General features: G+C 39.1%; 1 protein-coding gene across 1 annotated transcript in view; it reads right to left on the bottom strand.

Moving 5' to 3' along the window:
• The window catches only part of eif2b3 (eukaryotic translation initiation factor 2B, subunit 3 gamma), a 92,382-nt gene that overhangs the window by 9,950 nt on the left and 56,314 nt on the right, over positions 1 to 26,118 (bottom strand). The window contains exons 8-11 of the mRNA XM_052011240.1: positions 20,240 to 20,430; positions 15,708 to 15,785; positions 13,235 to 13,383; positions 270 to 373 (exon numbers count right to left, since the gene is read on the bottom strand). Of these exons, the coding sequence (XP_051867200.1) occupies positions 270 to 373; positions 13,235 to 13,383; positions 15,708 to 15,785; positions 20,240 to 20,430 (522 nt within the window). The remainder of the gene's footprint in view (positions 1 to 269; positions 374 to 13,234; positions 13,384 to 15,707; positions 15,786 to 20,239; positions 20,431 to 26,118) is intronic.

Raw genomic sequence — 26,118 nt, 5'->3', positions numbered from 1 at the left:
TGGGCTGAAGGGCCTGTTTCTGTGTTGTATGATTCTATGACTAACTCTATATGAAACAAAAATTGTGCCATCCTTGTAGCTGGATTATTAGAGTATTATAGGAGCTTGGAAATACATCATCACATTGTAGCTTTGTTCATGGAATGGTGCATAGAAGAGAAAAATAACTAAAACACACCAGCAATACCTTTTCCACTGATGCTTTGTCATAGTAATTCTACACACTTTCTGCTCACAAGTAAATAGTGTATATTAATAAAATTTCTTACACTTAGCATCAACACGCTGTCCGCTTCCCAACAGACAATCCTTGAGGTCAGCCCCTTTTTCAATGACTGCTCTACTGCAAATAACACTGCCTTGTATGCAGCACCTGAAAAACATAACAAATTACCATCATTTTTCATTAGTGTACAAGTTTGCACACAATTACAATCAAATATAGTGCACTTTACAGATTAAACCATTTGGAAAAGTGCTGAGCAGAAGTTTGGTGCTTCATCACAAGGCATAATAAGAGAAACAGATGATTTTAACTGGCAAAAACAATCCTGGCTGATTTCATGCACCCACAGTTTGGATTTGGTCCCTGTTAAGGATTGTTAGGCATGGGACATCTTTCAGGAGTTATGGAAAAGAGGCAGCAGCCAGCTATTATAAATGAGAAATAGTCTTCAATCTAAGACAAGGATAGCTGCATGAATACACACTGTTGTCTGCAGAGAGCAATCTCTCAGTGCAGTGGTAAAAGGTGGATATTTGGGTGTCTGGATTCCCAAAAAAGTGTTTGGATATGGAGAGGTGTTCTTTTCAGTTGAGATGTGCTCCCATTGTAAATATGCAATTCTACAGAGCCTGATGTCTATGCCCAGAATGCTGAAGTAAACTGTAATTGTGACAATTAAAACTGTATTTAATCACTTGTTGTTATTTTGGTACTTAAAGACCATAAAACCTCAGTGTACATTTGAGTTCAGAGGGTTTTCTTCAGAGTTTCTCCAAGAGGTAGATTCTCCAGAATGCTTGCTTGTTGTGCTGAATAAAAACCTTTTACATCTATAGCTCCAGTTCTCTGCATTCACTGTCACAGCAGTCCCCATTTGACATTCCATCCAAATGAAGAATTATTTTTCTCTCTCACGACGATAGCTTGTTGCATACATATAGTATCTTAAGTTTCTATTTCAGCTTTCAGTTTTTTTTTAAACATTTAGTTAGAAATCAAGAATCAAGCCAGAAATGCAAATAATTTTACTTTCATTACAGATTCTGCCCGATCTACTGAGTACCGGTGGCATCTTCTAATTTTGTCAATCCTGATTACTCAGCTTAAAAGAAGTGTTATAAAACACTGCCATGTATTACTCTGTTCAACTAATTTCCTTCCATTGAATAATCCATAAGCTTTCATATACGTGTCATCGTCCATGAATAAAATGCACATATGGTGTTTATTGAGTTTAATAAAGCCCTTAACAAACTTTAATTTCAAAGTAATTACTTCCATCCCTTGCCTTTACCATGTTTACATATATAATATACAGTTGGGTACATCTTTAACCCATTTAAAGTAGGGAGTGCCACCATCAACCCTCAAGTTTGTCTACATCCTTAATAAAAATCCTATGCTCCTTTATGAATCTAAAAAGGGTGGGTCTCTGCTAATAGGATTATGGTTGGCTTTTGTGAAATTAGGCTTGAGTTAAAGTGGGTGTTTTAGAGGAATGCAAACAGACAAAAATTCACACCAAGTCAAAGTAAGTATTATGGTAAGTGATGAAATGTTTGGTCAAATGAGTACATTTAAAGAGAATCTTGAAGAAAAAAATGACAGATGAGAGGCAGAGAGATTTACAGATAGAACTCCAGGGCTTAGGGTCCAGTTGGTGGTGAGACAAAAAGATTGCGAGGCGCACAGGAGGCCAGAGTTGAAGAAATGGAGACAAGAGACTGCAGACGCTGGAATCTGGAGCAACAAACAATCTGCTGGAGGAACTCAGCGGGTTGAGCAGCATCTGTGGGAGGAATGGAATTGTTGACATAGCATGTCGAAACCCTGCATCAGGACTGCAGTGTTTCAACTCAAAACGTTGACAATTCCTTTCCTCCCACAGATGCTGCTCAACCCACTGAGTTCCTCCAGCTGATTGTTTGTTATTTAAGAATTGGGATATGAGGAGATAAGCGGGATAGAGGTGAAACCAAGTGTAGTAGTAGTAGTAGTAGTAGTATCAGGCCTATATGAAGATGAGGTGCCAACTTGCAAAGCAGAGTCCTATGCATTTTAAGCTACTAAAGTATCATGCTAGACATAAGTGCATAGTGTTTTGAGTCAGAACAATTAAATAGCTAATGACTGGAGGAGTATGCATAAATATATCTATCCTCAAAGAATGTTGGCACCCAGCAGGCACGTGCAAACTACTGGGCTGTATCACTCACAACGTCTTCAGCCAGAAACACTAAGTAGATAATCCATCTTGCTTCCTCCTTAAGTACAACCATTATTGGTGCCAGTCTATACTCATTCCAGTTCACTTCACGCAACATCCAGACGTACAGTGAGAGTGACTCAAGGTGGCATTTGACTGGGAGTGCCATCAAGAAGCCCTGATAAAACTGAAGTCAATGGGCATAGGGGGAATTGGTTTGATCATCAATCATCCTAAATATTCATTCCTTCCACTATTGGTGCACTGTGGCTACTCCTACAGCACCTCCCAAACCTGCAACCTCTACCACAGTGGAGGATCAGGGCAATAGGCACATGGAGAATACCAGCACTTTCAGCTCCCTTCCAAACTGCACATGATCCTTATTTAGGAACTTACTGCTTGTCCATCTTTGTTGCAGAGTCTGAATCCTGTAATTCCCTACCCAACTGTGGTTTGAGAAAGCAGTAGGCAATAAATATTAGCCTTGGCAGTGACACCCAGATCCCAAAAAATGAATTAATAAAGAAAAAACAGCTGAATGTAATGAACAATAAATATGGAGACCAGGAACTCTCAGTTCTAATATGAAAACCAGTGCTCCAAAACTAGATATACTTCCCACTGGTGCAAGATTATCTGACAATGTTAAAATTCATCAAGCATGCTCTGTCTATAAAAAAGTGCAAATCCAAACCCACTAATTATCACCCTGTAGGCAATCATGTGAAGATATCATTGAAAGTACTATTAAATGGCATTTGCCAGTGACATATTTACCACTGTGTGATCTAGGTTCTAGCAAATACTCTCATCTCCAGAACACATTAGAATATTCGTTCATGTATGGATATAAAAACATAAATTCCAGAGATGAAGTGGAAGCAATTGTCCTCGCTTTCAAGACAGTGTTTGAAGCTGCACAACCATTATAAAACTGAAGACAGTTGGTATCAAAGAGCTTTCTCTTCAGTAACTGGCACAAAGGAAGATTGTTGTGCTTATAGGACACCAAATAGCTCAGCACCTGGACACCACTGCACCAGTTCACAGAATAATAAGCATAGTAGATTTTTTTCAGCACATCATGCATGCCCTAGGTATGCATTTGAAAGAGCAATCCAAGAGAGAAGAGGCTGTGGTTGTTTTCCTTGGAGCAAAAAAGGCTGTGAGGTTACTTAATAAAGGTGCACAAGATCATTACTGGTTTTGATAGGATAGATAGAGGAAAGCTGTTCCCAGTAGCAAATGGCTCAAAGGCAAAAGGCAAATATTTAAAATTTTGGAAAAAAGATCCAAGGAGAATGAGGAAAATTGTTTTTTTTTTGAAAAAGCAGAAGCTTGTTAGATCTGGACCCCAATGATTGATTCCATTCTCACTACCCATCCATTCAAGGCTTTTTAACATGAAACCTGGATAGGCACTTGAAGGGAAATGATTTGCAGGGTTTTTGGGGTAAGAATAGGGGAATGAGAGGGACTGAAATAGTTGACCTAGAGCTGGCAGCCATTTTTTGGGCCTCGTCCTTTGTTGTAACAGTTCATTCATTCAGTAATTAGTCACAGTTTTTACTGTTTCCCTTTAGCCATTAAAATTGTACAATTGCCAATCCTGCTTGGTTTAGTTTGCTTTGCCTCTACTCATTCTGTCAAAAGATCATTTCACACTTTGCAATAAATTTCATCTACCATCCATTGGTCAGGGAAAGAGACCTCTTCTTGCCTTTATCATTTTGTTGTTTGTATAAGCATGAGATAGTAAGCAACACCACAGGACAGCTGGCAGGCAAGTTTAATGATTATTCATTAAAGCTTTCAATAGTGTTTTTTTAAAGTGGCTAGCTAAATCATTAAATAGACAAAATTGAGAAGAGGAGTATCGAGATAGCTTGCTCAATGCAGTGGTTACATCTTGTGCAGAATCAAAACTAGGAGGTATATCCAATAGTTTGCAGAGTGAGAATACCCCAGATATGCAAAAAATAATCATACTCAACATCAAAAGAAAATTTTAAAGACCAGAAGATGCTGGAAACATGAAATAAAAACAGAAAATGCTGGAAACACTCAGCAGGTCAGGCAGCATCAGTGGAAAGAGAAACAGTCAATGGTTCAGATCTGAGACTATCAGTTTTTCCAGCATTTCCTGTTTTGATACCATATTCAACATGCTGTAAGAATAGCAAGAAGAAGGACAGCCAGAATGCTTAATGTGGTATCTGAAAGCAAAAGACTGTTCGAGGAGAGAAGGGGAAGCTTAATCCGCTGAATGGAAGGAATTTAATAATTAGGGAGATGGAACACATCCTTTGTAAGTGGGATTGAAAATCCCAGCTGGTATGTTGCTTAGCTGGCTTTGTAGAAGGAAGGCTTTGGGATGGATCCAGTTTTAGTGGTTTGGTTCTGGTACAGTGGCACAGCTCCAGAGACTCGCATTCAATTCTGACCCCAGGTGCTTTCTATGTGGAGTTTCCATGTTCTTCCCATCACTGCATGGGTTTCCTCCAGCTGCTCTAGCTTCTTCCCACATCCCAAATAACAGCTGGAAGGCTACTTGGTTGTTGTAAATCACTCCTCATTGGCAAAAGGATCAAAAGCTCAAGTTGATGGATATGTGAGAGGGAGTAGGTTTCAGGGTTACAGTGAAATAGGACAAGGAGGAAATGGACTGATGGGATTATTTTGCATGGAGTTGATGTGTACACAACCATTTTTTGTGGGAGATTTCAACTTCAATATACATTGGTATAATTAGACTAACTTATGTCGGAATATATATATGTTTGTATATGAATTAATGTTAGTTAACAACCCAATGCTGCTTGAATACTTATTCAATAATGATCTGAGTTCAATGTTGTGCTTGAAAGGGGCATAAAACAACATCAAATGTTCTAGATTTGACAAGGACAACTCCATTGTTTAAGGGAGAAACTGCATGGAGTAAAACTGGTAAGTCAGTTGTCAATAGGTGATGCTTAATGAAGAGACACAGACCAGTATATGGCTCGACTTGCAAAAATGAACAAGAGCTCTACTTGCAAAAATAAAACACATACCCTGAGAAGAAATATATAACGCTAAAAGAAAACTGAACAAGAATATAGAAGTAGCATATATCCAAGTGAATAGGAAAGATCTATAAAGAACAAGGTTGAAACAAAGCACAGCAAGAGCTAAAAATGAAAAAGAACTAGGAAAAGCTTGCCAAGAATATCAATAAAGTTACATCAGGGAAAATAGGGTGGCTAAAAATCCCGTGGGTCCCTTAAAAGCTCACGATGTTGATAGTACAACAGGAAATAAGGTAACTGAGGATAAATTGATTGATTAGTTTTTGTCAATACTGGAAATGGATAGAGTGAAACAACCCAGGGAAACTTAATATTAAGTCAGAAAAGAAAATCATTGAAATTAACATTGAGAAACGAAAGTAATGAAAAATCAGTGGCATGAGTGAGTGATAAATTCCCAGGTCCAGAGGATTTCTTATCAAAATTTTAAAATAGGTGGGTTTATTACAGATGACTCAGACCTGATCTTTTGATTCAGTAACAATTTCTTCAAATTGGAAAATTGAACACCATTCCATCATTTAAAAAACTCTCTACTAATCAATTCCAAGTTTCAAGAAATAAACCATAAACCTTGGTTTGCTTTGTTTTAAAATGGCATTAAACTTCCTGCTAGCTTCCTGTAAACAACTCCCTCATAAAATGATGAGTAAGAATATCTGTGTATACAGATGCTGTCATTATTTATCCTATCTCAGTCACAGGCAGACTGATCAGTTCCTTACCATACCAGCAATAGCTTGAGAGTTTATTTTGGCAGTATTGCTTATTGGAAGACTCAGTCATTTAGGTGCCAGCTTCTGATACGAGATCACAGTGACTGACCTTTGAATAGTGGACCACCAAGTAAGTTAAATAGGCAAAAGGATTCTAATTACTACTAGTATATGCTCCCTGCCTTCCATGTAAACAAACAATTCTAGCAGAACACAGGACCAACACATTGCACATACCCCTTCATACTGTGAAGGTTTATTATTTACTCATCACTTATCTTAAGGTTCTCATTGAAGAGCAAAGAAAACATAAATATCAATTTTTCAAGTTTTAAGAAACAAACATCCTTAAGACTTTCCTTGAATATTTATAATGCATATGACTATTTTTAATCTGTAATTTTTTTTTAAAAAAGGTCTACTGACTACACAGTTTGGAACCAGGTAATTCAGGTCAAGTTAAATAAATTAAATTGAAATCTGAAATGTTAGACCATTTCTGAAAGGGACTTAAAAGTAAACTTCAAAATACTGGCTCCCCAAGAACCAACTGGGCATCTAAGTTATGAAGATAAAAAAGGCCCTCAGTTCAATTCCAGGTCAACAGCGGCTTTGCCAATTGCAGCTATGGCACTAGAGTTGAGTTCAATGCTCCCGAGCTAGGATGAAAAACGCAACACAATTCTTATTTGTGATTGCTATCTGTTCGATCCTCACTGGAATTTTGTGCGTGACATTAACCAAGAATGGTATTAGTCCCTGATGCAGTAGCCTTATAGCTGATTTGTCACTTTAACATTCAACGTTTTGCCTCATATTAAGAGCTATTTGAATGAGGTTTTGAAGGATGCAAACCTATGGAAGAAACAGGAAACTTTAATAGCTTCACCATAAAAATAATAATGCTGCTGTAAATTCCAACTTAATAAACCCTGCAGCCTATTAGCATAAAGATTTCAAGGTGCCAAGAACCACCAACAAAATAACCAAAAAATGGAGTCATAAATTGAAAACTATTATATACCGGACTGGCTGCACGCAGGAATGCTGTATTTTTACCTTTGTTTTATCAATGAGCATTTGCATTCTTACAGGAGTAATTCTATAAGTAGGTAATATTGTGAGACAGATAGTTCCTAACCATTGTCACTCAATACGTCAGGGTCACTGATTATATTATAATGCTTAATCTTCATCTGTTCCTCTCTCTAAAGTGTTTGTCAGAAAGTCTCTAAGTATGTCCCAAATTATATTAAAAACACTTTTATTTCCTATAACTGTGGTTTCTCAGAGACTAAACTTATCAATTTTATAGCCCCTGAAAATTAGACCAAGGTTGTTTCATGTAAAGGTGTTCTCTCTCTCAAGAATATTAATTGAATTCAAAATAACAAAGGTCTAAGTTATTTCACGTAATGTTGCTCAAATCTCAACAGCTCAATTACATTTAAAAGAGGAATACAATAATATCCTAAGCACCTGGAATTGGGCAGTTGGAATTAACTCTTTGATATAGTTCTGTTTGAGATTTGTTCTTTGACTGTTTATTCCAGCGTGAGATTTCTGATAATGAGAACCACAATATTAAAAAAATGCAAGACCCAAAGTTTGCAATGGTAACAATGTCAAAACTTATTAGTGTTTTGCCAACTTTACTGTGACAGCAACTTCCACGCAATTAATGGTGAAATTCCTTAGTGATTCTGAGTGATTGTAATTCTGCTTCCTTTTACAATTTTACCACTTTCAAAACTGTGCAAGATTTATCATTAAAAACGAGTTCTGATTTTTATATGACAGCATTTATTAGGTTTTAAAGAATTAGTATTTGTTGTGTAGGTATCTGATGGCCAATGAGAAAAGGGAACAAAAGACTCAGAAGTAGAAAATTTCTGAGAATGAGAGAATACAAATGAATAATGATTAAGAGATGGTAAATGGTGGTGGTGAGAAAGAACAAGATAGAGAAAGAGAGAAGGAAGGAGATGGAAAAAAAAAGTGAGAAGAAGAGAAAAGGTGTTGAAGTTCGGCTAATTCAGATTACTTACTAGTCTTGTATCAGCATTGCAATTTAAAGATTAGGTTTTTTTTGCTTTTACAATTAGTGCTTGAAACATTCTAGCATTTTAGTAAAATAGCACAGCTGATCAAATAACACCAGTGGGAGAACTATCCAATTTATGATAATGATGACATTTTCTGAAAAATAATAATTTAAAAAAGGGAGTTCTTGCTAGAAATACCTGATATTTACTCATATGGTTGAATATAATTAATAATTATGTGCATTACCAATCCAGTAGACAAATCAAATTGAGTTATAGTCTTTTTGGAGCCCATCATTCCTTTCTATTATTTGTTAATGTTTCAGGATCTGGGCAGCACCGGCAAAGGCTGGAATTCACTACCTATCCATGATTGCCCTCAAAGGTAGGAAACCACCACCTTGCGTTGCTGCAGTCCTTCTGGTAAAGGACCTTCCAAATGTTGCTGAATATGGTGATCCAGGATTTCGACCCAGCAATAAAGAAGGAACAGCAATATACTTTCAAATCAAGATGCTGATCAATGTGGAGAGGAACATGCAGTCGCTTGCATTTCCATGCACCTGAAGCCATTGTCCTTCTTGCAGTAGAGGTCAATCGGTTTGCAAGGTGATGTTAGAGTAACCTATGTCAATTCCTACAACGCATTTTGTAAGTGGTACACCTGCAGCCATTGTGCACCAGTGACATGAGTAAATAATGTAAATCAAATCGAGTAAGTTGCTTTGTCTGGAATTGCTTGTTGGACTGACACTTATCTGGGCAAATGCAGAGTATCCTGATTGTGTATCTCAAAAATGGGTCAAAGGCTTTGGATTGTGAGAAGGTGAATCACTGCCACTGGATACCAGCCTCTGACCTGCTCTTGTAGCCACAGCATTTATATAGCAGGTTAATGTTGATCCCCAGGATGTTAAAGTTGAGAGACTCAGTGATGGTAAGACCATTAATGTTCCAGGTAGGAAGTCAGACTCTCCTTTGTTGGAGATGGTCAAGGTCTGGATTTTTGTGGTGTAAATGCGATTTACCACTTATCAGCCAGAATGTCATTTAGATCTTGCTGTGTGCAGGCACAGGCTGCATCATTTACCGATGAGATGCAAATGGAATAGAAGGTTGAACTACTCCCACTTCTGAAGTGGGGAGTACAAATTAAGAAGGTCATTGTTGAAGCAACTGGTGAGGAATTCTTTCAGTGATGTTCTGGGATCATTGATCTCTGACAACCACACCATCTTCCTTTATGTGAGCCATGAGTCCAAACGGTGGCGTGTTTTCCCTTGATGTCCACGTGGCTGTTTGTTACCACAATCAATCAAATGCTGCCTTAAAGTCAACACAAGTTATTTTTACCCCTCCTCTGGAAATCAGTTCTTTTTGTTCACATTTGAACAAAGTCTGTGATGAAGTTTTAAGCCAAGTAGTCTTGGCAAACGCAAAACTGGACATCAGTGAGCAGTTTATTGGTGAATAAGTGCTACTTCACAGGACCATTGACAGCAGTTTCCATCACTTTACTGATAATTGAGAGGAGACTGAATGGGTGAGAATTAGCTGGTTTGGATTTGTCCTGCTTTATAAGAACAGGCCATGACTGGATAAGTTTCCACAAGTTGTGTAGATGCCAGTGTTGTAACGGTACTGAAATGGTTGTGAAAGCTTCAGCCTTGTTTCTAGCATTCGCACATTGGGACCTACCATCAATTAGGATGGGAATGTTCTTGGAGCCCCCTCTTCATGTTAGCCCAGTTATTGCCAAACCATCGTTCATGATTAAATGTGGCAGAGTTTTGATACTATTTGTTGGTCTTGAGATCACTTTGTTCTGTCTATTGCATGATGCTGTTGCTGCTTAACACATACAGTATGCAGTTTTACTTTGTAGTTTCAACAGGTTGGCACCTCATTTTTAGGTAAACCTGGTGCTATTCTTGGCTTGCCTTTCTACGCAAGTCATTGAACCATGGCTGATCCTCTTGTTTGACCATAACAGTCGACTGAAGGATGAAGTTAGTTTATGCTGTTGTACATTTCTGCTGCTGCTGATTGTCCACATAATTTCATGGATGCATAGTCTGCTCAATCTGTTCTATCCCATTCAGGGCAACTGTAGTGCCATAAAGCACAATAGAAGGTACCCTCACAGTGTGAAGATGGGATTTTGTCTCCATAAGGGATGTGTGATGGTCACTTCTATCAGTGCTGCTACTGACAGAATTTAAATTGAAGCTACTTTTATGAACCAATTTTGTAGCAGTGAAAATACACTAAATGAGAAAAATAAAAGTTATTGAAATGAAATCTAAACCTACAAACTCTAAAGCTGAACAGAAGCATACCATTGAAAACAACTGCATGCTAATTACAACCATATAAAATTTTGTAATTTTTCTGATCTTTTATATGAAAATAATCTGAATTGATTACAGACCTGAGCATTTAGAAAAAAACATGTTAGTTCAAAGCTACAGCATACCTCCATGATCAAACACAGCCACCATGCAGATTACTTTGAATACCATCAAGCAGACTTCTAGGACTCTGAAAGTTGCACATTGTTTATTGATCCGCCTTCTAAACAGTAATTATGACTGTGGGTGGGCTAGGGCAAAAGATGTAATTATGATACTAAACTGCAGTATATTACAGGAAACTTCTTTGTGTAGTTTTGGCACTCACAGTGCAAAGTTCTGTTTGGATAACAAATACTAACAACATCAATCGTCTGAACAATGTACACTGGCTTAGAAAACAATAAAGTATTTATTCTAAGTTATAAAGTGATACATCTGGATAAAGATCAGGACAAGTATTCCAAATATGAAGTACTTTTCTGTAGGTATATCCAAACTGTTTACTTTCCCCATAAAATCTAATCCAAACATTTGAGATTCCTTTCTTTACATTTATTCTAGGGAGATGCAGGTGAAGCTGACTTCATTGTCCATCCCAGATTGTACTGACATACCTCTTGAATCACTGCAGTCAGAATGGTAAAAACACTTCTACAGTGCTAATAGAACAGGACTTCCAGAATTTTGGATCAGTGACAATAAAGATATGGCAATATATATTCAAGTCAAGATGGCAGGTGACTCGAAGGAGAACTTACAGATGATTGTGTTCTCATGCACACCCGATCTTGTCTTTCTCAGTTTTGAGGGTGGGGGTGGCAGGGGTCACTAGGTTGGGTGATGCTACGGCGAATATGCATTATCCCTTCATCTACTCCAGCAAGCCACATTGGAATTTTAGATCATGTCTCATTTTTCTAAACTCAAGAGAAAAAAGGCCCAGTCTGTTTTACCTCTTCTCAAAGGACAACCCCCACCCCAGAGAATAATCCAGTGAACCTGTGCTGCATTGCCGCTATCACAACTAGCCCCACAGTGATTCTTCTCCAATATATTTGCATGCATACATTATGCAATGGCCATTTCATGTCTCTTAACAGTTAAATCTATTGAAATGAATTGCACACTTTGTTAGAGAGACTCAGAACAGCAGGTATCCAAATGATTAGCCCTCAACAATCAGTTCTCAAACAGGCAAATAGGTCTTTTATCACACCACTGTTTGTTGGGGCTTGTTGTGTGCACATTGGTTTCTACATTTTGTAACATTAAAGAACTTTAAATGTTTTCTATGCTTCACTTTATCTTTCATCGATACCAATTTTTAGAGCACATTCATCAGGTCTTGCACCATATGTGGGGACAGAAACAAAATTTTGTTTCCGGTTGATAACTTTTGATGAGAATCACACTGAAATGTGAATAGCTTCTCTCTCTGCACCTGCTAAATAATTTTTTAGTACATTTTCTTCCTATTTCAGAGGTGCATCACTTACTGTATAGCAAGAAACATGTCAATCATGAAGACATCTTTAATACTCTTTTCCTTTTAACTATCAAAAGGACATCTCAGTTTCTTGTTATGTCATCAAACTAAATGTATTCATTAATGGCTGAAGATTAGGTACACTATGTAATATTTGTTTCTCTTAATCCAATTTAACAATTTCTGTTCTACTATTCCTGGATTAAAATTGGTATCTTTCTGTTTTGCCATAATTATTGATGAATATATTTGTAACGCCATATCAAAACCTAGAAAATTATCAAAAGCTGGCCAGCAATTTAAATAAGCATGGCCATGAATATAAAATATGTAACATGGAAGTAAATAATTATATTGGAAATGCAGAGACTGCAGCTTGCAAACTTAAGGTATAGGTTTACCTTAGTTTATACTGTGGGGGAGTAGGGAGCTGGAGAACAGAACAAGAAGAAAGCCAGAAATGATACAACAAAAATCTTATCTTCCCACAGGATGTGAATACCATTTCCTTTCATCTCCTCAGAAGTACTGATTTTTGATATTTTTCTTTGTGTATACACTGTTTGGTTTCTACAATGAAAATGTAATCTGCATTTTATTCATCTGCAAAAGAATATTTGCTCAATTTTATTGAAAACAATTTTGCTATATTGGAACTTCATCATTTATTTTTATGTTTTAAATCTCTCTCCGTCACCCATAATCTATTATGAGATTGGTTAAAACTGGTCAAATTTCTTCTGTAAATAAAAGCAAATATCTGATAAAAAGATGCAATTTGGCTTGCAATAGCACAAGTCAGGCCACAAACATAAAAGAATGGTAGATGGAAACTGAGTGCTATGTAGAAGCTTATTTTTTTTTCCACCCCCACCAGCGTCACACAGGACAAGAATACAACTTCCTCAGTGCTGGTGGCCGCATTACAACAGAAGCTATTTACATGGACCAAGATCTGTTGTTTATCCATTAGATGGCAAGGGCAAGTGAAACAGAATAAATCATGTGAATAATTTCTTTCAACCAAAACTTTGTGAAACACTGTGTTTCTAATAGCAGACATAAAATGCAACATTTTTAAAAGCAGCATTCCAACATTTTCTTCTTGTTATTGTATCCTCACTCACCCCTCTTCAATTGTTACATTATCCATGATCACTGAATTGGCAATTTTAACTTTTTCTTTGATTGTGCATGAGACCCCAATGATTGACCGCTTGATAGAAGACTTCTCTGCTACTTCAGTCAAACTGCCAATCATACAGTCAGCCCCAACCTGTGTGGAGGAACAATACATAACATTAAAGTGAAAACACATGTCAGGGTTACTACATAATCCCAGGTATTACAAAATAAATACTTAAGCATTTACTGATTCACATGCAGCCAATGAGCAAACAGGCTAACTCAATCCAATCTGTAATTGACATTGAAAATCTAGGCCTTAATATGAAGGATGCCATGTTAAATTACACAAAATGTACAGAAGCTGTAGTGTAGAGATAAAGCAGGGAGAAAAACTTAGTTAATGACAATAATTAAAGTTTGCTTAAATGTGACTGTGTTTGAAAGAGCGAGAGAGAGAGCGAGAGAGAGAGATGTAATACCGAGGCCATAAAATGCAAATTTTATTTCTCTAAGCATTTGGACAATGAAGTTCACTAAATAGTTTATGCACTCTTGAGAATATACTGATGATTATGCATGACTCTTTTGTAAAAAAAGTACAAATACTAATATTAACATCAATAGGAGAACTATTAAATAAATGATTGTCTTGAAAAATAACAAATGAAATAATGCAAAATACTACCTCAAATTAATACTTATGCTCCTTTCAAGTTCCTTCAAATGTTAGAAATACTCTGAAATATTTAATTAAAATAATCTAAATGAACAAATGAAGGAGCTACCTTACAATGAAACAGGAGGTCTACCATTAATTACAACCTACTGTACTTCAGTGCATCCTCTGCTGCTAAACTCTGTGTGTGGGCTGATGGGTTACTTACTTTAGTCAATGTTTGTTTTGTCCAGCTGAGCAATGCTTCTGGTGTTAAAGATACACAAAGCCCACCCAGGGTTTTGAAAAGCAGCCCATCCTCTCCATCTTATGTGGGACTGATGTAACTAGAACAGGAAGTTCCTGTTATAAGCCTAGTTCCAAGTATTTTCCTCACTTCTTTATCCAGAAAGTCCAACCATATGATCATGCATATAAATAAAATGGGAAACAAAGGTCACCTACAGAAAATTATTAGAAGGGAAATACTTCAGAGATTAGTCATAGAGCCATATGGCACAGAAACAAGATATTTAGCCTACCATGTTCATGCCGACTATCAAGAATCCATCTATGATAATCCCACATACCAGCACATGGCCTGTAGCCTTCTATACCTCTGTGATTCAAATGCATATCTTGATACTTGCTAAATATGGTGGGCACCTCTGCCCTGACCAACTCCTCAGGCAGTGCATTCCAGATTCCAACCACCCTCTGGGTGAAAACATTCTTCCTCAAATCTCCTCTAAACCTTCAACCCCGTACCTAAACACACCCTCTGGCTGTAGTAACCTCTGCTATGGGGAAATATTTCTTACTATCTACCCTATGTCCCTCATAACCTTGTGGACTTCAGTCAGGTCCCCACTCAGCTTCCTAAGGTCCAAGAGAACAAATCCAGCCTAACCAATCTCTGATCATAACTGAAACTTTCCATCTCAGGTAACAGCCTGTGAATCTCCTTGGCACTCTCTCCAGTGCAATCACATCTCTCTTCTAGTGTAATGACCTGAGCAGCACACCAGAAGTACTCCAGTGGTGGCTTAGCTGATGTTTTATAAAGTTGAAACATAAACTCTCTGCTCATATACCATTTTCCATGGCTACTGAAAGCAAGTATCCTGTATGCCTTCTTAACCACTCTATCTACCTGCGCTGCCAGCTTCAGAGATCCTTGGACTCATACACTGAGATCACTCTATTCCTCAGTTCTCCCTTGGGTCTTACCATTCATGTCCTAGCTTTATTAGTCCTCCTAACTGCATCACCTCATACTTATCAGGATTAAATTCCACCTGCCATTGCTCACCACATCTTAACATTGTCAAGTTAGAGAAGAAAGCAAAACAATAATTGCTTTAGAAAATTTTCATTCACTATCCTTAGTTTCTGGTTTGTGTATTATTGCTACCTGGATAGACTGAATTCTCCTTAATGTTTTGACATAAATTTGGTCAGAAACCATCTTCATGATTTTTCATCTGTTAATTTTAATGGTTGGAAATTCATGGGAAGCATCCATCCAAATTCTTGAGGTTCTTAACTGACTGACTCTTTATGTACTTACTTTGCCTTTTCATATTAGGCAACAATTCGGTGTTAAAATACAAATAGTTATGCTTTTAAGTAGCTAACTACAGAAAATTTTTTTTTGTACAGGCATCAAATAGAGGCAAGTATAAGCTTGCTACAGTAGAAACCCCGGGAAACAATGGATTCTGAATGATTTGGGTAGAATAGAGTGGACTGTGTTTAGACTGAGTTAGAAGTCACGAAAGTTCACTGACACATGATTTATGCTTCTCACTACTCACCATATACGTATCAGTAACTTGTGCCCAAGGGTGGATTAGTGATTCTTCTTGGGATAAAGCAGATAAGAATTTAGGAGCCTGGAAGATAAAAACAAGAGCAGACTATTTACCACAGTGTCTGGAAGGGAATGACATAAATGAAATGCATGCATCTTCCAGAGAACGAACAAAGGATATTGAAAGACTTTATATACTAAACAACACACAATAACAAACTAAAAAATTAAGGCATTATTCAATAATGGAGTGGCATCAAAGTGTTAATGACTAAATAGTTCACAGTTAGTAATGGCGAGAGGAAAACATAATGGCCAGGATAATTAACTTCATCAACCTAAAATGTTAACTCTGTTTCTCTCTCTCCATTGATGTTGCCTCCCTTGAATATTTCCAGCACGTTCCATTTTTAATTTCATATTTCCAGCATCTACAATTTTCAGCTTTTCCATTACCAAAAAGTCTTCTGTTTTTTTGAAAGGGAGCAAGAGATCTTTTATATCCATGAACTATAATAAGTCAAAAAACCATGGGGTCATTAGAAAGGTACTGTGATAACCATGGGCATATTTAATCATCGTATCGATTGGACAATGCAAATTGGCATGGTAGCCAGGAGAATGAGTTCATAGAGTAAATTTGGGATGGTTTCTGAGAGCAAAACATTGAAGCAACAACCAGGTAGCAACCTATTTTAGATCAGGTATTGTGTAATGAGACAGGACTAATTAATGAGCTCAGAGTACAAGATCCCGAGGAAAGAATGATCATGATGTAATAAAACTTTAAAATTCATTTTGAGGGAGTTAAAACAAAAGCTAGAAACACTCAGCAGGTCAAGTCGTATCTGTGAAAAGAAAAACAGAATTTGTCTTAGGTCAAATGATCTCCAACTTGAATTATTAACTTTATTTCTTTTTCCACAGATGCTGCCTGACCTACTGAATGTTTCCAGTATTTTCATTCCAGATTTCAGTATTTTTTTTAACCTTCTTTGAAGATCTGAAACTAATATCCTAAACTTTAAAAAAGGTGATAACAATGGTATGAGACTAAAGAGCAAATATTAAAAGGTAGGCTAGTAGATCAGCAGTTGCAGTCATTTAAGCAGATATTAAGGATGTCTTCCTAATAATGAGCTTGCTCATGGAATGGATTCTAAAAAAAAGGGTCATTATATATATTTATATAGTTATATTAGAGATGTCCTACTGACCAGCACTGCTGTGCCAAGAACCCTTGCCCATCCTGGCTTCTATGGTAACAAGCTCAATGATGATTGTTTGCTGTTGAGCTTGTTACCATAGAAAAGTCTTCAGGCTGGGAGAGCTGTGCTACCAAACAAAGAAAGGAGGAGAGAGAGGCTTCCATCCCATACCATAGGAGATGGTACGGGAGACACAGAATCCGAGTGGCCTGACAACATATGGAGTAGCTGCAGCTAGCCCCTAACAATGCCCTGCACTCAACATGCTGGCCAGCATGCAGGCCTGACCCCATTATCTCAGCAATGAGTGGTCACAGCACTTGCCTCAGCCCAGCCAACAACAGCTCTCACAGGTAAGCCGTGGGTGATTAATTGCAGTGGGAGTATCAGGGAAGCACAGCGATTTACACCAGGTTGCTAGAGCAGCAGTGCACAGCCCTTAAGTGGATGTCTTCATTTAAAGAATGGGGCCGGTAGAGAGTTACATACCTATCAATGGTCAGAATGGAAAAGCTATAATGAATATGGGGGTTGCACTAAGCAGGATACCAGTGTGCCACCAACCCACTGTTCTTATGATAGCCACGGCTATCCAAAGTCACGGTCTTGAATATAGTCAACAGCATCTTATAAGTTCGACTTCCAGACTGTTCTCGTGTATTATTTGCCTTATGGTTGTCTTGGCATGTTTTAACATAAAAGATAAAGAAAGCATAGTAATAGCCACATATCGAATTTGATCACCTTGGGTGAGACATATTATGTAGCTTAGCTATTTTGTACTTGAAGACTTATGTGAGGGCACACCAGAGAATGAAGAGGGTAACCCTCATACAACCCTCTACCAGCCAACAAATATGGAAAATAAAGCACAGAAAAGACAATTAAGTCCTTTGTATCTGTGATCGCTTCTCACATTAGTGCAACAGTGCTTCCCTCAACAGGGACAAGTGATAATGCATTTGATGTTCTAACAATATGCCATGTCAAAAAACTTCTAACTTTCTTTTCCATTTTTCCAGTTATAATTTTAAATTTAGTGCCTGTTACCAATTCACAAACATATAAAGAAAACATTTTCTCAAGAAAGCTCAATTTTCAAAGTCTCTATTAAACTCTTCAACAACTTGTCTATTCCATGGATAAATCAAATTTTCTAAGCATAACTTTTCACTCTTGTTGGCATCTGAATAAATCACTTCTGTATCCTAAAGTAATAATAATAAACTTGCTTCAATGAAATGCTTAGATGTACAGGAAATTCTCTAATCTTTGCTTGATAACACCTTGTACAAATTCATCATTAGCTCTGCATTAGTGTCCAGAATTACATTTAACCTTATGAATTTTTCTACTTGCATTTTTAACCTTTACCCCGAGGTAAGAATTTGCTGAAATCCACAAACAACATTAAAGAAAGTGACCACAGAATCTGCTGAGTAATAAATGTTGACCAAAACACATGGATAACTTCCCTACAGTCTGAATGGTGCCGTGCAAACTCTTATAGCCATGAGAGAGCAGATGGTTGTCAAAGCTTAACTTTTCCAATGAAACTTGGGCTCCCTCAGTAGTTCAATACTGAAGAATTACTGTACTATGCATAACCTAAATCAGTTGCTCAAGTATTGGGCAGCATACTGAACTACCACCTGCTGACAAAGGTTTGGTTAATATCATTGTCATTCACAAAGCTGACAAGCAATTGGTTACATCTCATAGAGTCAGAGAATTACACAACATGAAAACAGGTCATTCAGCCCAACCCATCCATGCTAACCAGTGAACATCCGTCCGTATTAATCCCATCTTCTAGCACTTGGCCCCTAGCCTTCTGTGCCGAGGTGATTCAAGAGCTTGTCTACAAACTTTGCTTCCACCGTTCTCTCAGGCAGTGCATTCCAGGTACTCACCACTCTCTGGGTGAAAAAGGTGCCCCTCAGATCCCCTCCAATTCTCTAACCCCTAACCCTAAATCTATGTCTTCTAGTTTTATTCACCTCTGATAAGGGCAAAAGTTTCCTGCAGTCTACCCTATCTATAGCCCTCATAATTTTACATAGCTCAATCATGTTCCCTCTTAACCCCCTCTGCTTCAGGGAAAACAGAACCAGGCTCTCCAGTTTCTCCTCATAACTGAAATGTTCCATCCCAGGCAACATCCTGGTGAAATCTCCTCTGCACCTTCTCCAGTACCATCACATCCTTCCTATAATGTGGTGACCAGAATTGCACACAGTGCTCCAGCTGAGGTTTGATCCAGCTTCATAAAATTGGAGCATAATCTCTCTACTTTTGTACTCAATGGCTCTGACTAATAAAGGCCAGTACCTTATTTGCCTTCTTAACCATGTTATCTATCTGTGCTGCCATCTTCAAGGATCTTTGGACTTGCACACCAAGGTCCCTCTGTTCCTCAATACTCCCTAGGACCCAACCTTTCATGGTGCATGTCCCAGCTTCATTAGTACTCCCAAAATGCATCATCTCACATTTTTCAGGATTAAACTCCATCTGCCATTTCTCAGTTCATTTCACCAACACATCGATAATACTCTGGAGCCCAAGACTACCCTCAAACTGTCATCAATTCCACCAATCTTCGTGTCACCTGCAAAGTTATTGATTATGCCTCCTACATCCACATCCAAATTATTCACATATATCACAAACAGCAAGAGCCTCAGCACTGATCCCTGTGGAACACCACTAGTCACAGGCATCCAATCACAAAAACAACCCTCTACCACCACTTTGTGTCTCCTATTGCCAAGCCAATCTAGGATCCAGTTTGCCAACTTGTCCTGGATCCCATGAACTCTAACCTTTTCTTCCATTAGTTTCCCTAGTACTGATCTCTTTAAACACTTTCAGTATCCTTAGTCAGTTGTGGGGTTAAAGGAGGGGTAAACTCCCTTCTAGTGCGACCATGAATTTGTATATTTATGGTAATTTGCTTGGCAGTATACAGGGCCTAATTAGCACATATGTGGTTTAAAACACAAAATTAATGAAGTATGTTGGTTAAGCTGCTAAATCTTCAAAGTAAATCCTGTTCACTCATTGCTATATTTAGTTAAGTTTACATAGCCAAATTCTGGTCCAAACTCAAAAGTTATAGCTAAATTTTAGACAGTTCATTACCTCCCAGAAAAACTATCAGCAAAATGTAGCAATTAAAAAAGGATCTTAAACTAAATGATTTTTTTAACAAATCCATTCTTACCTCCAATGTGACAACCCATCTTTAAAAGGAACGCATGTCTCTGGTGGTAGTTTTTTCAACATATGCAAAAGTAGAAACTGCTAAGCAAGATACACTTCTTACCTGTCGGTTGGCTTCAATATATGAAGGTAGAGTGTTTACACGGTAACACATCCCTTCTTCCATAATATGTACATAACAGCGAAGTTTGGCTCCATGATATGGATCACTCATATCTCCATGATGATCATTCCAAGCTGATTTTTCTCTGGCTAAATTCAGAAGATCATCCTCTTTTGCATAACTGAATATGTCTTTAATAAACAAGGAGATAAATGTGTAAGTGCAGCAAGTACCAAGCAGAATTATCGCAGTTAAGTAAACAGAGAATTAGATAGGGTGTACAGTATAAAACACAAAATCTGGCTAATAAAAACAGAAAATGCTGTCAGAGCAGGTCAGGCATCATCTGTGGAGAGAGAAACAGTTAACATTTCTGGAACCCTTCATCAGAATTGAGAAAGAGAGAAACAAGTTGGTCCAGATGGCAGAGAAGGTGGGGGAAGGCAGTAGTTGGAACAAAGGGAATTCCTCCGATAGGGTGAAATAATGTGGCCATTAACATCACAGACTTTACAACATCATAGAGTACTACAGCACAGAAACAGACTGTTCGGCCCATCTAGTCCATGCCGACCTGATCTACTGCTTAGTTCCCATCGACCTGCACCCAGACCATATCCCTCCATAAGAACATAAGAAACAAGAGCAGGAGTAGGCCATCAGGCCCACCGTGCCTGCTTCGCCATTCAATAAGATCATGGCCGATCTGATCGTGGACTCAGCTCCACCTACCTGCCTTTTACCCATAACCCTCAATTCCCCTACTATGCAAAAACCTATCTGTGTCTTAAATATATTTAATGAGGTAGCCTCTACTACTTCCCTGGGTAGAGAATTCCACAGATTCACTACTCTCTTAGAAAACCAGTTTCTCCTCAACTCCTTCCTAAATCTATTTCCCCAAATATTGAGGCTATATCCTCTGGTTCTAGTCTCACCTACCAATGGAAACAACTTGCCTCTATCCAAACCCCTCCGATACATGCACCTATCCAAACTTCTCTTAAATGTTACAATTAAAGCCGCATCTACCACTTCCGCTGGCAGCTCGTTCTACACTCGCACCACCCTCTGAGTGAAGAAGTTTCCCCTCAGATTCCCCTTAAATATTTCACCTTTCACCCTAAACCTATGTTCTCTAGTTCTAGTCTCACCCAACCTCAGGGGAAAAAGCCTGCATGCATTCACCCTATCTACACCCCTCATAATTTTGTATACGTCTATAAGATCTCCTCTCATTCTCCTGCACTCCAGGGAATGAAGTCCTAACCTATTCAACCTATCCCTGTAACTCAGGTCCTCAAGTCCCAGCAATATCCTTGTAAATTTACTCTGCATTCTTTCAAGCTTATTGATATCTTTACTGTAGATAGGTGACCAGAACTGCACACAATACTCTAAATTCAGCCTCACCAACATCCTATACAACTTCAACATAAAATCCCAACTCCTGTATTCAATGCCCCGATTATGAAGGCCAAAATGCCAAAAGCTCTCCTTATGACCCTATCTACCTGTGACACCACTTTCAAGGAATTATGGATCTTAATTCCCAGGTCCCTTTGTTCTACCACATACCTCAGTGCCCTACCATTCACTGTGCAAGTCTTACCCTGGTTTGTCCTCCAAAAGTGCAACACCTCACATTTATCTACATTAAATTCCATCTGCCATTTTTCAGCCCATTTTCCCAGCTGGTCAAGATCATGCTACAAGCTTTGATAGCCTTCCTTGCTGGCCACTACGCCCCCAATCTTGGTATCATCTGCAAATTTGCTAATCTAGTTTACCACATTATCATTAAAATAGATGATAAACAACAGTGGACCCAGCGCCGATCCCTGCGGCACACCACTAGTCATAGGCCTCCAGTCAGAGAGACAACCATCTACTACCACTCTCTGGCTTCTCCTGCCAAGCCAACGTTGAATCCAATTGACTACTTCATCCTGAATGCCAAGGGACTTAACCTTCTGGACCAGCCTCCCATGCTGGACTCTGTCAAAGGCCTTGCTCAAGTCAACGTAGACAATGCCCACCACCCTTCCCTCATCGACCTTCTTGGTAACCTCCTCGATAAGCTCTATAAGATTGGTTAGACTTGACCTACCACGCACAAAGCCATGTTGACTATCCCTAATCAGGCCCGGTCTTTCCAAATATTTGTATATACTGTCCCTTGGAATACCTTCCAATAATTTACCCACAACTGATATCAGGCTCACCAGCCTATAATTTCCATGCTTATTCTTAGAGCCTTTCTTGAACAACATTAGCTGACCTCCAGTCCTCTGGCACCACACCTGTGGCTAAAGATGTTTTAAATATCTCTGCCAGGACCCCTGCAATTTCTGCACTAGCCTCCCACAAGGTCTGAGGGGACACCTTGTCAGGCCGTGGGGATTTATCCACCTTCATTCACCTCAAGAAAGTCAGCAGCTCCTCTTCTGTAATCCGAATACGGTCCATGACCTCACTATTCTTTTGCCTCGGTTCTATAGTTTCTGTATCTGTCTCCAGAGTAAATATGGATGCAAAAAAAATTCATTTAAGATCTCCCCTATCTCTTTTAGCTCCATGCATAGATGACCATGGTGATCTTCAAGAGGACCAAATTTGTCCCATGTTACCCTTTTGTTCTTAATATAGCTAATAGAAACCCTTGGAATTCTCTTTCACCTTGTCTGCCAGAGCAACCACATGTCCTCTTTTTGCCCTCCTGATTTCTCCCAAGTGTTCTCTTGCATTTCTTATACCCTTCAAGTGCCTCATTTCATCCTTACTGCCTATACCTGATATGCGCCACCTTCTTTTTCTTTACCAGGGCTTCAATATCCCTCGATAACCAAGGTTCCCTAAACTTGTTAGCCTTGCTTTTTATTTTAACAGGAATGTACAGATTCTGTACTCTTGATATTTCACTTTTGAAAGCCTCCCACTTACCAAGCAGTTCTTTGCCAGAAAACAGCCTATCCCAATCTACGCCTGCCGGATCCCTTCTGATGCATCAAAGTTGGCCTTACTCCAATTTAGAATTTCAACCCGAGGACCATCCTATCCTTCTCCACAATTATCTTGAAACTAATGGAATTATGATCACTAGATCCAAAGTGTTCCCCTACACACACTTCTGTCACCTGCCCTGTCTTGTTCCCTAAGAGTATCGTGCTCTCTCTAGTTGAGACCTCTACATATTGATTAAGGAAACTTTCCTGAACATACTTGACAAAATCTATCCCATCCAATCCCTTTACAGTATGGGAGTCCCAGTCAATATGTGGAAACTTAATATCACCTACTATCACAACCTTATATTTCTTGCAACTGTCTGCTATCTCTCTACAAATTTGTTCCTCTAAATCCCACTGAGTATTGGGAGGTCTATAATATAGTCCCATTAATGTGGTCATCCCTTTCTTATTCCTCAGTTCCACTCATATTGCCTCACTGGATGAGCTCTCCAGTACGTCCTCTCTGAGCACTGCTGGGACATTTTCCCTGATGAGTAATGCCACCCCTCCCCCTTTAGCACTTCCCTCTCTATCATGTCTAAAACATTGGAACCCCAGAACATTGAGTTGCCAGTCCTGCCCTCCTGCAACCAAGTCTCACTAATGACTACAATTCCACGTGCTGATCCACGCTCTAAGTTCATCTGCCTTATGTACAATACTCCTTGCATTGAAATAGATGCATCTCAGAACATTATTCCCACCATGCTCATCAACCAGTCGATTTCTGTCTTTGCTTGAAGGCGTAACATCTACTTTCCCCACAGCCACTCCACTTGTTGCTCTGCCACTCTGGTTCCCACCCTCATGCAACTCTTGTTTAAACCCCCCTGAGCAGCACTAGCAAATCTGCCTGTAAGGATATTGGTCCCCCTCCAGCTCAGGTGCAAACCGTCTTGTTTGTGCAGGTCCCACCTGCCCTGGAAGAGAGCCCAATGATCCAAAAATCTGAAGCCCTCCCTCCTGCACCATCTCCTTGGCCACATGTTAAACTCATATTGCAGGACCTCGTCTATGTCATTGGTACCGATGTGGACCACAACTTCTGGTTGCTCCCCCTCCCCCTTAAGAATGCTGTGGACTCGATCTGAGACGTCTCTGACCCTGGCACCTAGGAGGAAACATACCATCTGGTAGTCTCGTTCTCATTCACAGAATCTCCTATCTGCTCCCCTAACCAATAAATTCCCTATCACTACAGCACTCCTCTCCCCACCTCTCCCACCCCACCCACCCCCCAAGTAACTCCTGTCTATCATCTCATCTCCTCAGTTTCCTAAATGATCCGGAGTTCATCCATCTCCGGTTCCCTAACACAGTCAGTAAGGAACTGCAGCCAGAGGAACTTCTCGCAGTGTAGTCATCAGGGACACTGGAGGGCTCCCTGACTTTCCACATCCTACAAGGGGAGCATACCACTGCCCCGACTGTCATTTCACTGCTCTAAATGTGGAATAAGAAAAAAAAGACCTCACCGTAGCCTCCTGAACCAAAGCTGAATCAATGATAAGAACAAAATAAAATGAAACCCTTACTTGTTCTTACCTATGCCTTCTCTCTAAAGCTTTTTTTTTTCCTGAAGAGCTGCTCTCACTCTCCAAACTTGGGCCACTTACTCCGCCTCTTCACGCCAAAGCCTCAGCTCTCCACTCCAACACTGGCCCACTGTTACAATGCCCACTCCAAAATGGCCACTCTGCTCAACCCTAAATTCTTTTTATTGGCTGTGTCAATTAGCTAATTAGCCAATCAGCTATTTGCTGACAATTTGCAAATGTAGGGTCCTGCTAAGTGAAACTCAACAAGTCCTGAGACTTACCTGCTTGAAACTTCCGCCTCTCACTCCAAGTCCCATCTCCTGCTAAGTGAAACTGAGACGGGACTCAGAGCGAGAGGCGACAGCAACACATTAAACAGAAAAAGGAGTTCAGCTGCTCCTTAATGGCCACATTATTTCACCCTATCAGAGAAATTCCCATTGTATCATCTCCTTTAAAGATTCCTCAATATCACACCATCTTCCAATCGAGTCCTTATTCTCTGCTTTCTGACGTAAAACCAAATGACTACCCTTAGTATTCTTAAACAATTATTCTTAAGATGATTTGCTCCTGCCACCCCCCCCCCCCCAAGTTGTGTGGGTTCTAATGTGGTTGATGGCATCCACAGACTTTGCCCAGGTGGAATAAAGTGGTGTCTCCTGTGGTGAGTGTTATGCTTGGGATGTTGTGTGCTCCTTTCACTGTTTGTACCTTGCCTGCATATGTAAAGACTCAAGACTCTGTGCCTTCCCGAATGCTGCTTCTCTATTTTGAACTGCCTAAGGATTTCCATGATTGGATGAGGATATTATATACTTTCAAGGAAGCTTTGATAATATTTGTGAAGGATTTCTCTATTCTCCAGAAATCTCTTGTGACAGAGCCTGAAGGAGAGTTCTTTGTTTTTTTGAGTATGGCATCAGGTAGGCAAATGGTGTCCTGAGAATTAGAACTCATTGAGTATGATCAGAGCTTCAATGCTGGGGATTTTGGCTTGGAAGAGGTTTATATATCTTGCCAGTGGATTTGGAAGATTTTGCAGAGAAAACTTCTTCAGTGTTTTGGAGTGCCTTTTGCAGGTTGTCCATGTCTCTAAGGCATATAGGAGAGTGGGTCACCATGAACATAGAGGTTGGACTGAAGTCTTGACTTTAAACATTTTTCTTTAGTCAGTCATGGGCTGTTCTGGTACACTAAAGTTCGTGGTGAATTTCATCATCAACCTCTTCTTTCAGCAAATGGAAACATGGAAAGCAATCCACATTTTCCACAGTCTGATCATGGATCTTGATTTTTAGGAATGATTTGTATGGGGGTTTATGCCATT

The sequence above is a fragment of the Pristis pectinata genome, chromosome 3, assembly GCF_009764475.1.
Source record: "Pristis pectinata isolate sPriPec2 chromosome 3, sPriPec2.1.pri, whole genome shotgun sequence".
In the NCBI taxonomy this organism is placed as follows: domain Eukaryota; kingdom Metazoa; phylum Chordata; class Chondrichthyes; order Rhinopristiformes; family Pristidae; genus Pristis; species Pristis pectinata.
Note: the sequence above shows the minus strand (reverse complement) of the source record. Positions and strands in the feature narration are given on the sequence as shown.